General features: G+C 31.4%; 12 protein-coding genes and 1 non-coding gene across 13 annotated transcripts in view; 10 read left to right on the plus strand and 3 right to left on the minus strand. All coding sequences in view use genetic code 11, as the record gives it.

Moving 5' to 3' along the window:
- The window catches only part of ycf1 (hypothetical chloroplast RF1), a 5,118-nt gene extending 2,413 nt beyond the window's left edge, over nt 1–2,705 (plus strand). Inside the window, exon 1 of the mRNA in view lies at nt 1–2,705. This exon is cut by the window's left edge and continues 2,413 nt beyond it. Within this exon, the coding sequence (YP_588165.1) occupies nt 1–2,705 (2,705 nt within the window).
- A 414-nt stretch (nt 2,706–3,119) lies between these two features.
- Nucleotides 3,120–3,398, plus strand: rps15 (ribosomal protein S15). Its single transcript has one exon. The coding sequence runs from the start codon at nt 3,120–3,122 to the stop codon at nt 3,396–3,398; it is 279 nt and encodes a 92-aa protein (YP_588166.1).
- A 91-nt stretch (nt 3,399–3,489) lies between these two features.
- On the plus strand, nt 3,490–4,671 carry ndhH (NADH dehydrogenase subunit 7). Its single transcript has one exon. It carries the CDS (start codon nt 3,490–3,492, stop codon nt 4,669–4,671), a length of 1,182 nt encoding a protein of 393 aa, YP_588167.1.
- Nucleotide 4,672: 1 nt separating this feature from the next.
- Nucleotides 4,673–6,848, plus strand: ndhA (NADH dehydrogenase subunit 1). The gene is made up of 2 exons: nt 4,673–5,225; nt 6,310–6,848. Exons 1-2 carry the CDS (start codon nt 4,673–4,675, stop codon nt 6,846–6,848), a joined length of 1,092 nt encoding a protein of 363 aa, YP_588168.1.
- Nucleotides 6,849–6,926: 78 nt separating this feature from the next.
- On the plus strand, nt 6,927–7,427 carry ndhI (NADH dehydrogenase subunit I). Its single transcript has one exon. The coding sequence runs from the start codon at nt 6,927–6,929 to the stop codon at nt 7,425–7,427; it is 501 nt and encodes a 166-aa protein (YP_588169.1).
- Nucleotides 7,428–7,809: 382 nt separating this feature from the next.
- ndhG (NADH dehydrogenase subunit 6) lies at nt 7,810–8,340 on the plus strand. The gene has a single exon. The coding sequence runs from the start codon at nt 7,810–7,812 to the stop codon at nt 8,338–8,340; it is 531 nt and encodes a 176-aa protein (YP_588170.1).
- A 211-nt stretch (nt 8,341–8,551) lies between these two features.
- Nucleotides 8,552–8,857, plus strand: ndhE (NADH dehydrogenase subunit 4L). Its single transcript has one exon. It carries the CDS (start codon nt 8,552–8,554, stop codon nt 8,855–8,857), a length of 306 nt encoding a protein of 101 aa, YP_588171.1.
- Nucleotides 8,858–9,075: 218 nt separating this feature from the next.
- On the plus strand, nt 9,076–9,321 carry psaC (photosystem I subunit VII). Its single transcript has one exon. It carries the CDS (start codon nt 9,076–9,078, stop codon nt 9,319–9,321), a length of 246 nt encoding a protein of 81 aa, YP_588172.1.
- Nucleotides 9,322–9,427: 106 nt separating this feature from the next.
- Nucleotides 9,428–10,930, plus strand: ndhD (NADH dehydrogenase subunit 4). Its single transcript is given in 1 exon segment — nt 9,428–10,930. A coding segment is annotated over 1 exon segment (1,503 nt).
- Nucleotides 10,931–11,207: 277 nt separating this feature from the next.
- ccsA (cytochrome c biogenesis protein) lies at nt 11,208–12,176 on the minus strand. The gene has a single exon. The coding sequence runs from the start codon at nt 12,174–12,176 to the stop codon at nt 11,208–11,210; it is 969 nt and encodes a 322-aa protein (YP_588174.1).
- Nucleotides 12,177–12,284: 108 nt separating this feature from the next.
- trnL-UAG lies at nt 12,285–12,364 on the minus strand. The gene has a single exon. It is a non-coding gene; the product is annotated as a tRNA-Leu (tRNA).
- A 782-nt stretch (nt 12,365–13,146) lies between these two features.
- rpl32 (ribosomal protein L32) lies at nt 13,147–13,311 on the minus strand. The gene has a single exon. It carries the CDS (start codon nt 13,309–13,311, stop codon nt 13,147–13,149), a length of 165 nt encoding a protein of 54 aa, YP_588175.1.
- Nucleotides 13,312–14,169: 858 nt separating this feature from the next.
- The window catches only part of ndhF (NADH dehydrogenase subunit 5), a 2,232-nt gene continuing 1,401 nt past the window's right edge, over nt 14,170–15,000 (plus strand). The window contains exon 1 of the mRNA in view: nt 14,170–15,000. This exon is cut by the window's right edge and continues 1,401 nt beyond it. Coding sequence (YP_588176.1) covers nt 14,170–15,000 — 831 coding nt within the window.

Here is a 15,000-nt window from a genome sequence, read left to right on the forward strand (position 1 = left end):
ATTTGAAACCTTGGCACAGATCTAAGCTACGACTCTCTGATAGAGATCGAAAGCAACAAGATGATTTTGATTCTTGTTTTTTAACAGTTTTGGGAATGGAAACGGAATATCCTTTTGGTCCTCCGCGAAAAACACCTTCCTTTTTTGAACCCATTTTTAAAGATATAGACTATAAAGTCGAAATCAGAAAATTCAATTTTAGAATTCGAAGAGCTTTAAAAAAAATAAAAAAAAAAGAAGCAAAAGTCTTTTTCTTTGTAAAACAAATACTAAAAGAACTTTTAAAAGGAAAGAAAATTCCATTATTTATAACGAGAGAAATATATGAATCAAATGAAACTGAAAGAGAAAAGGATTCTATAATCAGCAATAAGATAATTCATGAATCACTTAGTCAAAATCGACCTAAAGGTTTGACAAATTATTCACAGACAGAAGAAGAAATGAAACATAGAATTGATAGAAGAAACACAATCAGAAATCAAATAGAAATAATGAAAAAAAATAAAAAAACAGTAACGCTGAAAAAAAAAATAAATAAAAAGAATAATGGAGAAGCACTCCCAACAATTTGGAAAATATTAAAAAGAAATAATATTGAATTAATAGTTAAAATTTTCATTGAAAAAATATACATAGATATCTTTCTATGTATCATTAATATGCGCAGAATCGCTCTACAACTTTTTATGGAATCAACAAAAAAAATTATTGAGAAATACATTGACAATAACGAAACAAATAAAGAAAAGATTAATAAAACAAAACAAAATCAAATTGACTTTATTTCGACTAGGACTATAAAAAAGGCTTTTGATAATCTTAGAAATAGTAAGCGGAAGTCAAATATTTTTTTTGAGTTATCTTACTTGTCACAAAAATATGTATTTTTAAAATTATCACAAACCCAGGTTATTCACTTCAATAAGTTAAGATCTATTCTTCAGTACAATGGACCGTCTTTTTTTCTTAAGAATGAAATAAAGGATTTTTTTGGAAGACAAGGAATCTTTGATTACGAAGTAAGACATAAGAAACTTCCAAATTCTGGAATGAATCCATGGAAAAACTGGTTAAGAGGTCATTATCAATACGATTTATCTCAGATTACATGGTCTAGATTAGTCCCACAAAAATGGCGAAATGGAAAAAATCAATGCCAGCCGTCTCAAAATAAGGATCTAAATAAATGGTATTCCTATGAAAAAGACCAATTATTTGATTACAAAAAAAAACAAAATTTGAAAGTCTATTTATTATCAAATAAAGAAGAGAATTTTCAAAAAAACTATAGATATGATCGTTTATCATATAAATATATTCATTCTGAAACTAATAAGAAGTCCTATATTTATAGATCATCATTAGAACCAAATAAGAAGCAAGAAAATTCCACCAGAAATAAAGAAAAAACTGTTAACATACTCAAAAATATTCCTATCAAGAATTATCTAGGAAAAAGTGATATTATATATATGGAAAAAAATACAGATAGAAAATATTTGGGTTGGAAATTGAATACAAATATTCAGGTTGAATCTAATAAGGACCAAATCCAAATAAGGGATAAAATTCCGAATAATGGTCTTTTTTATCTTCCGATTTATTCAAATTCCGAAATCAATTACAAAAGGGTCTTTTTTGATTGGATGGGAATGCCTTTTGATTGGATGGGAATGAATGAAAAATTCTTAATCTTAAATCGCCCCATATCAAATCCGAAATTTTTTTTATTTCCAGAGTTTTTGATACTTTATCATAAATATAAAGAGAAACCTTGGTTTATTCCAAGCAACTTACTTCTTTTTAATTTGAATATCAATCCAAATTTTAGTGAAAATCAAAATATCAAGGGAAAGCACGAAGAGGATGAGGATTTTTTCAATTTTAGTCCATCCAATTCAAAACAATATTTTGAATTAAAGAATCAAAACAATATTGAAGAATCCCTTTTAGAATCGATCGAAAAACTACAAATATTAATCAAAGGAGATTTTCCTTTGCAATTAAGATGGACTGGACGTTTGAATCAATTGAATCAAAAAATGATGAATAATATCCAGATATATGGTCTCCTGGTTAGCCTAATAAATGTAAGAAAAATTTCTATATCCTATATTCAAAGGAAAGAAATGAATTTGGATATAATGAGGAGACGTTTAAATCTTACACAATTAACAAAAAAGGGAATATTAATTATGGAACCCGCCCGTCTATCTGTAAAAAATGACGGACAGTTTTTTATGTATCAAATCATAGGTATTTCGTTGGTTCATAAAAGTAAGCACCAAAGTAATCAAAGATACCGAAACCCCCAAAATGTTGCTAAGAATCATTTTGATGAATCCATTCCAAGACATAAAACTCTAAATAGAGACAAAAAGAATTCTGATTTGCTTGTTCCTGAAAAAATTTTATCGTCTAGACGTCGTAGAGAATTGAGAATTCTAATTTCCTTCAATTTAAAGAATCAAAATAATGTGCATAGAAAGAAATTCTTTTGCAAGGAGAACAAGATAAAAAACTGGAGTCAATTTTTGGATGAAAGTGAAAATTTTGACAGAAAAAAAAATGAATTAATAAAATTAAAGTTCTTTTTTTGGCCTAATTATCGATTAGAGGATTTAGCTTGTATGAATCGCTATTGGTTTGACACCAATAATGGGAGCCGCTTTAGTATGTTAAGGATATATATGTATCCCTAATTTCAATTTTTGAGTTTCCTATATCTTCTATTGTTCTATCAATCATATTTTTCATTTTTTCTGCTGTCCGTGATCTGTAATATCCATGTTATATGCAAGTAACCCGATGCACACATGTACTGTCTTACATCCCAGTTTAGGATAAAAAATAAGGAAATGGCGTATCAATTAAAGCTATAAATTAATCAGCAGAATCTTTGTACTAAACTATTTGCTATCGTCTTTTTGTATCACTATCCAAATGAACTCAAAAATCGGATTAATTAATGTTAATTGATAAATTAATTAATGTTAATTGATAAAATGAATATAAATAAACTATGATTATTGTGTATACTACATTAAAATTTCTGACATTATTATTACTGATCAATAAAATCAATATCTGTAAAAAGGGGAGTGTCAAATTCTTTTATGGTAAAAAATTCATTTATTTCCATTATTTTGAAAGAACAAGAAGAAAACAAAGAAAACAGAGGATCTGTTGAATTTCAAGTAGTAAGTTTCACCAATAAGATACGGAGACTTACTTCACATTTGGAATTGCACAAAAAAGACTATTTATCTCAGAGAGGTCTGCGGAAAATTCTGGGAAAACGTCAACGGTTGCTGGCTTATTTGTCAAAAAAAAATAGAGTGCGTTATAAAGAATTAATAGGGCAGTTGGATATTCGAGAAAGAAAAACTCGTTAATTTGAAGAGTTGGTTTGAATGATTCGCTTAAAGTTTGATGAACTTCTTTTCGCTTTCAGCAATTCATGCAAGAATGAATCGGGAAAAACCTATGACTGTACCATCTACAAGAAAAGACCTCATGATAGTCAATATGGGACCTCACCACCCATCAATGCATGGTGTTCTTCGACTCATTGTTACTCTAGATGGTGAAGATGTTATTGACTGTGAACCAATATTGGGTTATTTACACAGAGGTATGGAAAAAATTGCGGAAAATCGAACAATTATACAATATTTGCCTTATGTAACACGTTGGGATTATTTAGCTACTATGTTCACAGAAGCAATAACTGTAAATGCGCCAGAGCAATTAGGCAATATTCAAGTCCCTAAAAGGGCCAGTTATATCAGAGTCATTATGTTGGAGTTAAGTCGTATAGCTTCGCATTTGTTATGGCTTGGCCCTTTTATGGCAGATATTGGGGCGCAGACTCCTTTCTTCTATATTTTTCGAGAAAGAGAATTAATATATGACCTATTCGAAGCTGCCACCGGTATGCGGATGATGCACAATTTTTTTCGTATTGGTGGAGTCGCTGCTGATTTACCTCATGGCTGGATAGATAAATGTTTGGATTTTTGCGATTATTTTTTAACAGGAATTGCTGAATATCAAAAGCTTATTACACGGAATCCCATTTTTTTAGAACGAGTTGAAGGAGTAGGCATTATTGGTGGAGAGGAAGCAATAAATTGGGGTTTGTCGGGACCAATGCTACGAGCTTCCGGAATAGAATGGGATCTTCGTAAAGTTGATCATTATGAGTGTTACGATGAATTTGATTGGGAAGTCCAATGGCAAAAAGAGGGGGATTCGTTAGCTCGTTATTTAGTACGAATCAGCGAAATGACAGAATCCATAAAAATTATTCAACAGGCCCTAGAAGGAATTCCGGGAGGGCCCTATGAAAATTTAGAAATCCGCCGCTTTGATAGAGTAAAAGATACTGTATGGAATGAGTTTGACTATCGATTCATTAGTAAAAAACCTTCTCCGACTTTTGAATTGTCGAAGCAAGAACTTTATGCGAGAGTCGAAGCACCAAAGGGAGAATTGGGAATTTTTTTGATAGGAGATAAGGGTGTTTTTCCTTGGCGATATAAAATTAGGCCGCCGGGATTTATTAATTTGCAAATTCTTCCTCAGTTAGTTAAAAGAATGAAATTGGCTGATATTATGACGATACTAGGTAGTATAGATATCATTATGGGAGAAGTTGATCGTTAAAATGATAATTGATACAACAGAAGTACAAGCTATCAATTCTTTTTCTAGATTGGAATCCTTAAAAGAGGTCTATGGGATCATATGGGTGCTTATCCCTATTTTTACTCCTGTATTAGGAATTACAATAGGTGTACTAGTCATTGTTTGGTTAGAAAGAGAAATATCCGCGGGTATACAACAACGTATCGGTCCTGAATACGCAGGACCTTTGGGAATTCTTCAAGCTCTAGCAGATGGTACCAAATTACTTTTCAAAGAGAATCTTCTTCCATCTAGAGGAGATACTCGTTTATTTAGTATTGGACCATCTATAGCAGTCATATCAATTTTATTAAGTTATTTAGTAATTCCTTTTGGTTATCGCCTTGTTCTAGCCGATCTCAGTATTGGTGTTTTTTTATGGATTGCTATTTCAAGTATTGCTCCTGTTGGCCTTCTTATGTCAGGATATGGCTCAAATAATAAATATTCTTTTTTAGGTGGTCTACGAGCTGCTGCTCAATCAATTAGTTATGAAATACCATTAACTCTATGTGTGTTATCAATATCTCTACGTGTGATTCGTTAAGACATAAAATTCCCGCTACTTCTTTTCTTTCTAGGAAGGAAGTGTCATGAGTTGAATATAGATTTTCGTTTTTTATTCATTACATTATTCGGGGGTTGATGAAAGAAACCAGATAGTTATATGAGTGAAAGAAACGGCTTAGAAATTTGCAGTAAAAGATTGAATCTCATTTCTTATGTACAAAAGTTAAGAAAAGTAAATATAAGTATTAGAGACTGTTTACCCCAAGATTTCTTGATTAGTCATCATGACTTGAAGCGGGTTCAAAAGATCAACTTTCTGAGGTTTTTACTATCTATTACCATATGTATTACCCGAAAGTAGATTGATAAAAACGAGTGGATAGCTAGGAACACTAAGGTACACAAAGGATTCGTAATAGAGATTATGTAAGTGTATTTCTATGTGTATAAAAAGAATTAGGGGCTTTAAATTGGTAGAAATGATCAAGGAGTACTTCCCACGATTCCGATCCAGAGTATACTTCTATTCACCGATTAAGTAAATAACTATCAAGAACGAAGTAATCCTTTAACTTTGTTTAAGGTCCCCCTTTTTTTTGAGAAAGGAGAATAGGAACGAAAAAAAAAAAAAAAAAAAAAAAAAAATAGAAAAACGGAATGGAATTGCACTAGAAAAAATCTATTTTTTCTTTCTCTATTCTAGATAGAGATAGAATTCTTGTCATGATTCGCGAACTAATGCAAATTGGATTTCGTAATTGAAAACGTTAGGTGGAAATATCTATGTTAGGTTGTATTGATATTGTTACAAGAAACATTTTATTCAAGGATTAAGTTATTACTCAACAAAGAAGAATTGAAATGATTAAAAGATAAGATGAATTCAGAAGCACTTTATTATATATAGCAGACAGAATTCCAGTGTCTAATGGGGACCTTACAATGGATTTAATTTTATATCTATCTATCCTACAAACATATCAATAAAAAGAATAATGGACGGGTCCTTAGATTTATTTATGACCTTTGAGGAGCCGTATGAGATGAAAATCTCATGTACGGTTCTGCAATAGGGATGAGAACAGTGATGTTCTCATCTACTATGATTATCTAACAGTTCAAGTACAGTTGATATAGTTGAAGCGCAGTCAAAATATGGTTTTTGGGGATGGAATTTGTGGCGTCAACCTATAGGGTTTCTAGTTTTTCTAATTTCTTCCCTAGCCGAGTGTGAACGATTACCTTTTGATTTACCAGAAGCAGAAGAAGAATTAGTAGCAGGTTATCAAACCGAATATTCCGGTATCAAATTTGGTTTATTTTACGTTGCTTCATATTTAAATCTACTGGTTTCTTCATTATTTGTAACAGTTCTTTACTTGGGGGGTTGGAATCTTTCTATTCCGTACATACCTGTTCCCGAGCTTTTTGATATTACTAAAAGAGGTAGAGTCTTTGGAACAATAATTGGTATCTTTATTACATTAGCTAAAACATATTTGTTCTTGTTCATTCCTATCGCAACAAGATGGACTCTACCGCGGCTGAGAATGGATCAATTATTAAATCTTGGATGGAAATTTCTTTTACCTATTTCTCTAGGTAATCTATTATTAACAACTTCTTCCCAACTTCTTTCACTGTAAAAAAATACGTCTATATTCACGACTTGTCTCAAACAAGAGAAAGAAACAAGTATCTTATTTTTTATAGATATTCACGATATGTTTCCTATGGTAACTGAGTTCATGAATTATGGCCAACAAACAGTACGAGCTGCAAGGTATATTGGTCAAGGTTTCATGATTACCTTATCACACGCGAATCGTTTACCTGTAACTATTCAATACCCCTACGAAAAATTGATCACATCCGAGCGTTTCCGCGGTCGAATCCACTTTGAATTTGATAAATGCATTGCTTGTGAAGTATGTGTTCGTGTATGTCCTATAGATCTACCCGTTGTTGATTGGAAATTGGAAACTGATATTAGAAAGAAACGATTGCTTAATTACAGTATTGATTTCGGAATATGTATATTTTGTGGTAATTGCGTTGAGTATTGTCCAACAAATTGCTTATCAATGACTGAAGAATATGAACTTTCTACTTATGATCGTCACGAATTGAATTATAATCAAATTGCTTTGGGTCGGTTACCAATGTCAATAATTGACGATTACACAATTCGAACAATTTTAAATTTGCCTGAAATAAAAACTTAAGAATTCATTTTGATCTAAAAGAATGAAGGTTTTTGTTTGGTGAATAACTACAATTATATTCATAATTATATTGATTAGGGAGCGAGAATTTTGTTTGAATTGATATTCATATTTGAATTTATATTCATATGAAAAATAGATTTATTTTCTATAGTCCATATTGATGATTTAAAAATATATAGAGATGATTTAAAAATATATAGACTCAAATTACTCTTTCGAGAGATTAGGCCAATAATTCAATCCATATCCATGAAAATGGAATTTTTCAAATTGAATAATTAAGAACTATTATAAAAAAGGTAGAGTTACTTCTTTTTTCCTGACCGGGTCAATAAAGTTATGCAAGATTTTGATTTATTTATCTCTTATTTTATATATAATGGATTTACCTGGACTAATACACGATTTTCTTTTAGTCTTTCTGGGATTGGGTCTTATATTAGGGGGTCTGGGAGTAGTATTACTTGCCAATCCCATTTATTCTGCCTTTTCATTGGGATTGGTTTTTGTTTGTATATCGTTATTCTATATTCTATCGAACTCCCATTTTGTAGCTGCCGCGCAGCTCCTTATTTACGTAGGAGCCATAAATGTTTTAATCATTTTTGCTGTGATGTTCATAAATGGTTCAGAATATTCCAAAGATTTCCATCTTTGGACCGTGGGAGATGGAGTAACTTCCGTGGTCTGTACAAGTCTTTTTGTTTCACTAATTACTACTATTCCAGATACGTCATGGTACGGGATTATTTGGACTACAAAAGCAAACCAGATTATAGAGCAAGATCTGATAAGTAATAGTCAACAAATCGGGATTCATTTATCAACAGATTTTTTTATTCCGTTTGAATTCATTTCAATAATTCTTTTAGTTGCGTTAATCGGCGCAATTGCTGTAGCTCGTCAATAATAACTCTTTAGAACTGGAAAACCCTTGTTATGAGCTATCACATGTATTTCCTTTTTTCTATTTAACTTTGTATATAAAATTTCAATTCTTTAGTAGTGCGATCTATTCCCAATATATTCCTTTATTCCATTACTCGTTATATTCTAGTCAATCCGATTGGTTAAATTGTTGTTCATATTGAAATGAATCGAGATTGATAAGGAGTTGGTTAATGATGCTCGAGCATGTACTTGTTTTGAGTGCCTATTTATTTTCTGTCGGTCTATATGGATTGATTACAAGTCGAAATATGGTTAGGGCTCTTATGTGTCTTGAACTTATATTAAATGCAGTTAATCTCAATTTTGTAACATTTTCTGATTTTTTTGATAGTCGTCAATTAAAAGGAGCCATTTTTTCTATTTTTGTTATAGCTATTGCAGCTGCTGAAGCCGCTATTGGACTCGCTATTGTTTCATCAATTTATCGTAACAGAAAATCAACTCGTATAAATCAATCGAATTTATTGAATAAGTAATATTATCATATAAATTCAAATTTTCATGTCTGCCACGTAAGATATGATCATGTTATCACAAATATAAGAAATCAAAGTATTTTGGCACTGTCAATCCAGAAATAGATAAAAAAACTCGGGGAACTCATCGATTCATCTAGTACTAGTATTTAAATATATAATTTCTTTCTCAATTTACTAGATTGAAACCTTATCACGTTCAAAAATGGATAGATCCAATGTCGCATTCAGTAAAGATTTATGATACATGTATCGGGTGTACTCAATGTGTCCGAGCCTGTCCTACGGATGTATTAGAAATGATACCTTGGGACGGATGTAAAGCCAAACAAATAGCTTCTGCTCCAAGAACAGAGGATTGTGTCGGTTGTAAGAGATGTGAATCCGCCTGCCCAACAGATTTCTTGAGTGTTCGCGTTTATTTATGGCATGAAACAACCCGCAGCATGGGTATAGCTTATTAATACATTACAGAAACTGAGTCCATTTTTTTACCGCCAAAACCTGTGCCCAAAAATATCTTATTTTTGGGCACAGGTTTTTCTGGTCCAAGTGTATCTTGTCTTTACCACGAACAAATTTCCTTGGTTAACAATAATTGTAGTTTTACCAATATTTGCAGGGTCCTTAATTTTCTTTCTTCCCCATAAAGGAAATAGGGTAATTCGGTGGTATACTATATGTATATGCATGTTAGAACTTCTTCTAACAACCTATGCATTCTGTTATCATTTCCAATTGGACGATCCATTAATCCAACTAGTAGAGGACTATAAATGGATCAATTTTTTTGATTTCCGTTGGAAATTAGGAATAGATGGACTGTCTCTAGGACCCGTTTTATTAACAGGATTTATCACTACTTTAGCTACTTTAGCGGCCTGGCCCGTTACTCGGGATTCTCGATTATTCCATTTCTTGATGTTAGCAATGTACAGTGGTCAAATAGGATCATTTTCTTCTCGGGACCTTTTACTATTTTTCATCATGTGGGAATTAGAATTAATTCCAGTTTATCTACTTCTATCCATGTGGGGAGGAAAGAAACGTCTCTACTCAGCCACAAAATTTATTTTGTACACGGCGGGGGGTTCCATTTTTCTCTTAATGGGAGTTCTGGGTGTCGGTTTATATGGTTCGAATGAACCAACATTAAATTTTGAAACATCAGTTAATCAGTCGTATCCTGTGGCTTTGGAAATCATATTCTATATTGGATTTTTAATTGCTTTTGCTGTCAAATTGCCGATTCTACCCCTACATACATGGTTACCAGATACCCACGGAGAGGCACATTACAGTACTTGTATGCTTCTAGCCGGAATTTTATTAAAAATGGGAGCGTATGGATTGATTCGGATTAATATGGAATTATTACCACACGCTCATTCTATATTTTCTCCTTGGTTGATGGTAGTAGGCACAATACAAATAATCTATGCAGCTTCAACATCTCTCGGCCAACGTAATTTAAAAAAAAGAATAGCCTATTCCTCCGTATCTCATATGGGTTTCATACTTATAGGAATTGCTTCGATAACCGATACGGGACTCAATGGAGCTATTTTACAAATAATCTCTCATGGCTTTATTGGTGCTGCACTTTTTTTCTTGGCGGGAACGAGCTATGATAGAATACGTCTTGTTTATCTCGATGAAATGGGTGGAGTAGCTATCCCCATGCCAAAAATCTTTACAATGTTCAGTAGTTTTTCCATGGCTTCCCTTGCATTACCGGGTATGAGTGGTTTTGTTGCAGAAGTGCTAGTATTTTTAGGAATAATTACCAGCCAAAAATATCTTTTAATGCCCAAAATTGCCATCACTTTTGTAATGGCAATTGGAATGATATTAACTCCTATTTATTTATTATCTATGTCACGCCAGATATTCTATGGATACAAGTTATTTAATACTCCAAACTCTTATGTTTTTGATTCTGGACCGCGCGAGTTATTTGTTTCCATCTCCATTTTTATACCCGTAATAGGTATTGGTATGTACCCCGATTTTGTTCTTTCACTATCAGTTGACAAGGTTGAAGGTATTCTATCTAATTATTTTTATAGATAGTTTTCTAAAAAAAAAACTCCTATTATTTTTAGAGTTGGTTGGCTAATGAAAAAAAAAAAAAAAAGAAGTATTTTTATTCTCTTAAATTAAATTTTAAATAAAGTCAAAACAAACTATGAATTTAAAATTTTACCCAATGTACTCGGTCTTTGCGAGAACCGTGTGAATCAAGTAGTATAGTGATTCACGCGGTTCTCGCCGGTTGAGACAAGATGCTTTATATACACCGTATTGCATTATTGCATTCTGTTTGTATTCTTAAGAACTTTTCTTGAATTTAACTATAGGTTAACGTGAATGAACCATAACTATGTAGCCCTATTCCTAATAGATTGACCCCAAAATAGCATATCCAAATGATAAGAAAGCCTAGAGTCGCCACAATTGCGGAATTTGCTCCTTGCAAATTTTTATTTGTTCGAGTATGCAAATAAATTGCGAATACGATCCAAGTAATAAAGGCCCAAGTTTCTTTTGGATCCCAACTCCAATATGATCCCCATGCTTCATTAGCCCATACTGCTCCTGAAAGAATACCTATGGTTAAAAAGATAAATCCTAGGCTAATCACACGATAACTCCAATAATCCAATTGTTGAATAAATTGGGCCTTGTAATAATTCTTATCAGAAAAAAAAGAAGTTTTTTGAAAAATATTGTTTCTTTCATTCTTGTATTGGATTTCACCAAATGAAAACGACTCATTTAATTTTAATAAATTATTACTTTTAGAACTATAAAAAATATTTCTAAATGTAATGACTAGAAGTGCTACTGATAATAATGATCCACAAAGAAGAGCCGCATAGCTCAATATCATCATACTTACGTGCATTATTAACCACTCCGATTGTAGAGCAGGTACTAATATTGTGGGTTTGTGTATTTCATTTAAAAGACCCGAAGTAGCAAAGCCTTGGGTAAAAATAGTAATTGAGGCAGTTATTGTGGTTAAATCATTTTTTCTTATTTTGAAATAAGGCACTATATGAATAAGGGAGAAACTCCATGAAAGAAAAATTAATGATTCATATAAATCACTTAGCGGGAAATGGCCTGAATAAATCCAACGAGTGGTTAATAATCCTGTTAGACATAAAAAAGTAGCTATCATCCCCTTTTCTGACGAATCATATGGTTTTATGATTTCATTGCCCAATAAGGTTATCAAATGAAGTGTGATTACAATTGAAACAATAGAAAAAGAAATATGAGTTAATATATGCTCTAAAGTTGAAAATATCATAAAAATGAAAAAAGGGGAGGGAATCCCCTATATTAATTAAGAAATAGAAATAGGGAATTTAATTTATTTTTATTATAAGATCTATTGGATCTCTTTTAGAAGATGGCATGCCGCCACTCGGACTCGAACCGAGATGCTCTAGCACTGCTTCCTAAGAGCAGCGTGTCTACCGATTTCACCATAGCGGCTTGCTCGAACTCATAATACCCTATTTATGTTCAATCGTCGAGATTGAACAAGTCAATTCAATCAAATAAGTTTTTTTAGTAAAGATTCAAATTGATAAAAGTAAAGATTCAAATTGATAAAAAAATGAGTTCAAAAGTCAATTTGAAGGTTCATTAGTTTCATTTTTTACTTTTATTGTCATTCTTTCTGGTTTATCTGATTTTATAAATTTGAAACAAAAAATCAATTTGATCAATTAATTTAAAATATGTCAATTTTGGATTATTCCAAATTGACACATTTTTTGTACATAACATTGCAACAATTAAGTTCTTTTATTGATATTGATTGGGCTGAAAATTGGAGATATATAGAAAACTCATTCCATATAGTAAATAAATTAAGAAGTCAGAAAGTTATCCAAAAATTTTTAACACGGAATCAATTAGTTTAAACACTTCATTAATTTGAACTAAAAATATTATATCTGGCCTTCCCGAGAAACATAAGAATTTGTCATTCTTGTAAAGGTCGATGGGGAAAAGAAGACTCCCCACCACCAAAATTTGAGTGAAAATATACTAAAAATAAAATCAATAAAAAATTTTGTATTTTTTCTTTCTTCTTTTTTTTTTTTTAGAATTCAGAAAACAGAAGAATTCTTTTATAAAATTCAAATTAAGGGTCTATTTCATATTGAGTTCATATTGATTAGAATAGGTACTGCCAATTATTCATTTTATATTCACTTTGATATTAACAAATTAATGAGCCGATTTTTTGATCTGATTATTCCGATATTTTAGGACTTATTTGTTTGTCGTACAAAAAAACTTTTTGAACTCCCGGTAGAAAGAGATTTCCCTAATGACAAAGCTTTTAACGCCGCCCCATATCCTTTCCTTTTCCAAATATTTTTACGAATACGCTTTTTTGATATCGAAGTACGTTTTTTTGGAACTGCCATTTAAAAGTTACTCATTGTTATAGTTGGATGTGAAAGACATCTATTGTTCAAAACGAATTCTTATTTCTTATTCATTATATATTTTTTATCTAAAAAAGATTCTCTTCATATATCTAAATAAGATTTTCTTCATAAAAAAGAAATATAGATATGTCAAATATCCGTTAAAATTGGATCAAAAATTACTCGAAATAAAAAAATTTTTGTTTTGGAACTTTTAGTTCTCGTTGTTTATCTCTCAAAGTTCTATCTTTAGAATCTGCTAAATCAAACTTAATAAAAGAAATAAATAACCTAAAAACCCTTTATTTTCCTTATTCTATACTTTATTTACATGTAATAAAATACCTCAAAGGATTGTAAACTTTTGCCTAATAAATGGAGTCTTTTTTTAGTCAAACTTGATAAAAAAGGTTCATTTTAGATCTATAATCTTCTAAACTTTACTAATAAATTGTTTTGATTGAAATAGAAAACAATCAATCCCATAATGAATTAGTTAATGAGTTTAAATAAACTAACGAAAATCAAGAGGTTTTTTCATTAGACCAATGCCCTTAGTTAATCCTATAATTCATATCAGGATAAAGTATTCTTTTTAGCCTAAATTTTTATCCTTGCTATATTTTCATTTTCCTATTATAAGTATTCATTTTTATATGTCACTTAGTAATATCATTTGACCAACTGTAACTTCTTGTTTTGAATATTTGAACGATTTTGAAAAGACTCAGAATAAATACTAATATAAAATTATTCAATAAGTTAGTGCATATCTTGATTTTTTATTGACTTTTTTCGAAAGAGGTAAGATCCGGTGAATCGAAAACAATTAATTAAGAATAAAAAACTTTTTTTATGGAACAGACATATCAATATGCGTGGATAATACCTTTTCTTCCACTTCCAGTTCCTATGTTAATAGGGTTGGGACTTCTTCTTTTTCCGACGGCAACAAAAAGTCTTCGTCGTATGTGGGCTTTTCAGAGCGTTTTATTGTTAAGTATAGTCATGATTTTTTCTCTGAATCTGTCTATTCAGCAAATAAATAGCAGTTCTGTCTATCAATATGTATGGTCTTGGATTATAAATAATGATTTTTCTTTAGAATTCGGATACTTGATCGATCCACTTACTTCTATTATGTCAATATTAATCACTACTGTTGGAATTATGGTTCTGATTTATAGTGATAATTATATGTCTCATGATCACGGATATTTGAGATTTTTTGCTTATATGAGTTTTTTCAGTACTTCCATGTTGGGATTAGTTACTAGTTCAAATTTGATACAAATTTATATTTTTTGGGAATTGGTTGGAATGTGTTCGTATCTATTAATAGGATTTTGGTTCACACGACCTGTTGCAGCAAAGGCTTGTCAAAAAGCATTTGTAACTAATCGTGTTGGTGATTTTGGTTTATTATTAGGCATTTTAGGGTTTTATTGGATAACGGGGAGTTTCGAATTTCGTGATTTATTTCAAATATTCAATAACTTGATTTCTAATAATGAGGTCAATTCTGTATTTGTTACTTTGTGCGCTGTTCTATTATTTGCTGGTGCGATTGCTAAATCTGCACAATTTCCCCTTCATGTATGGTTACCTGATGCAATGGAAGGGCCGACCCCTATTTCGGCCCTTATACATGCTGCTACGATGGTAGCAGCGGGAATTTTTCTTGTA

This window comes from Helianthus annuus, chloroplast, assembly GCF_002127325.2.
Source record: "Helianthus annuus chloroplast, complete genome".
NCBI classification, from domain to species: Eukaryota; Viridiplantae; Streptophyta; class Magnoliopsida; order Asterales; family Asteraceae; genus Helianthus; species Helianthus annuus.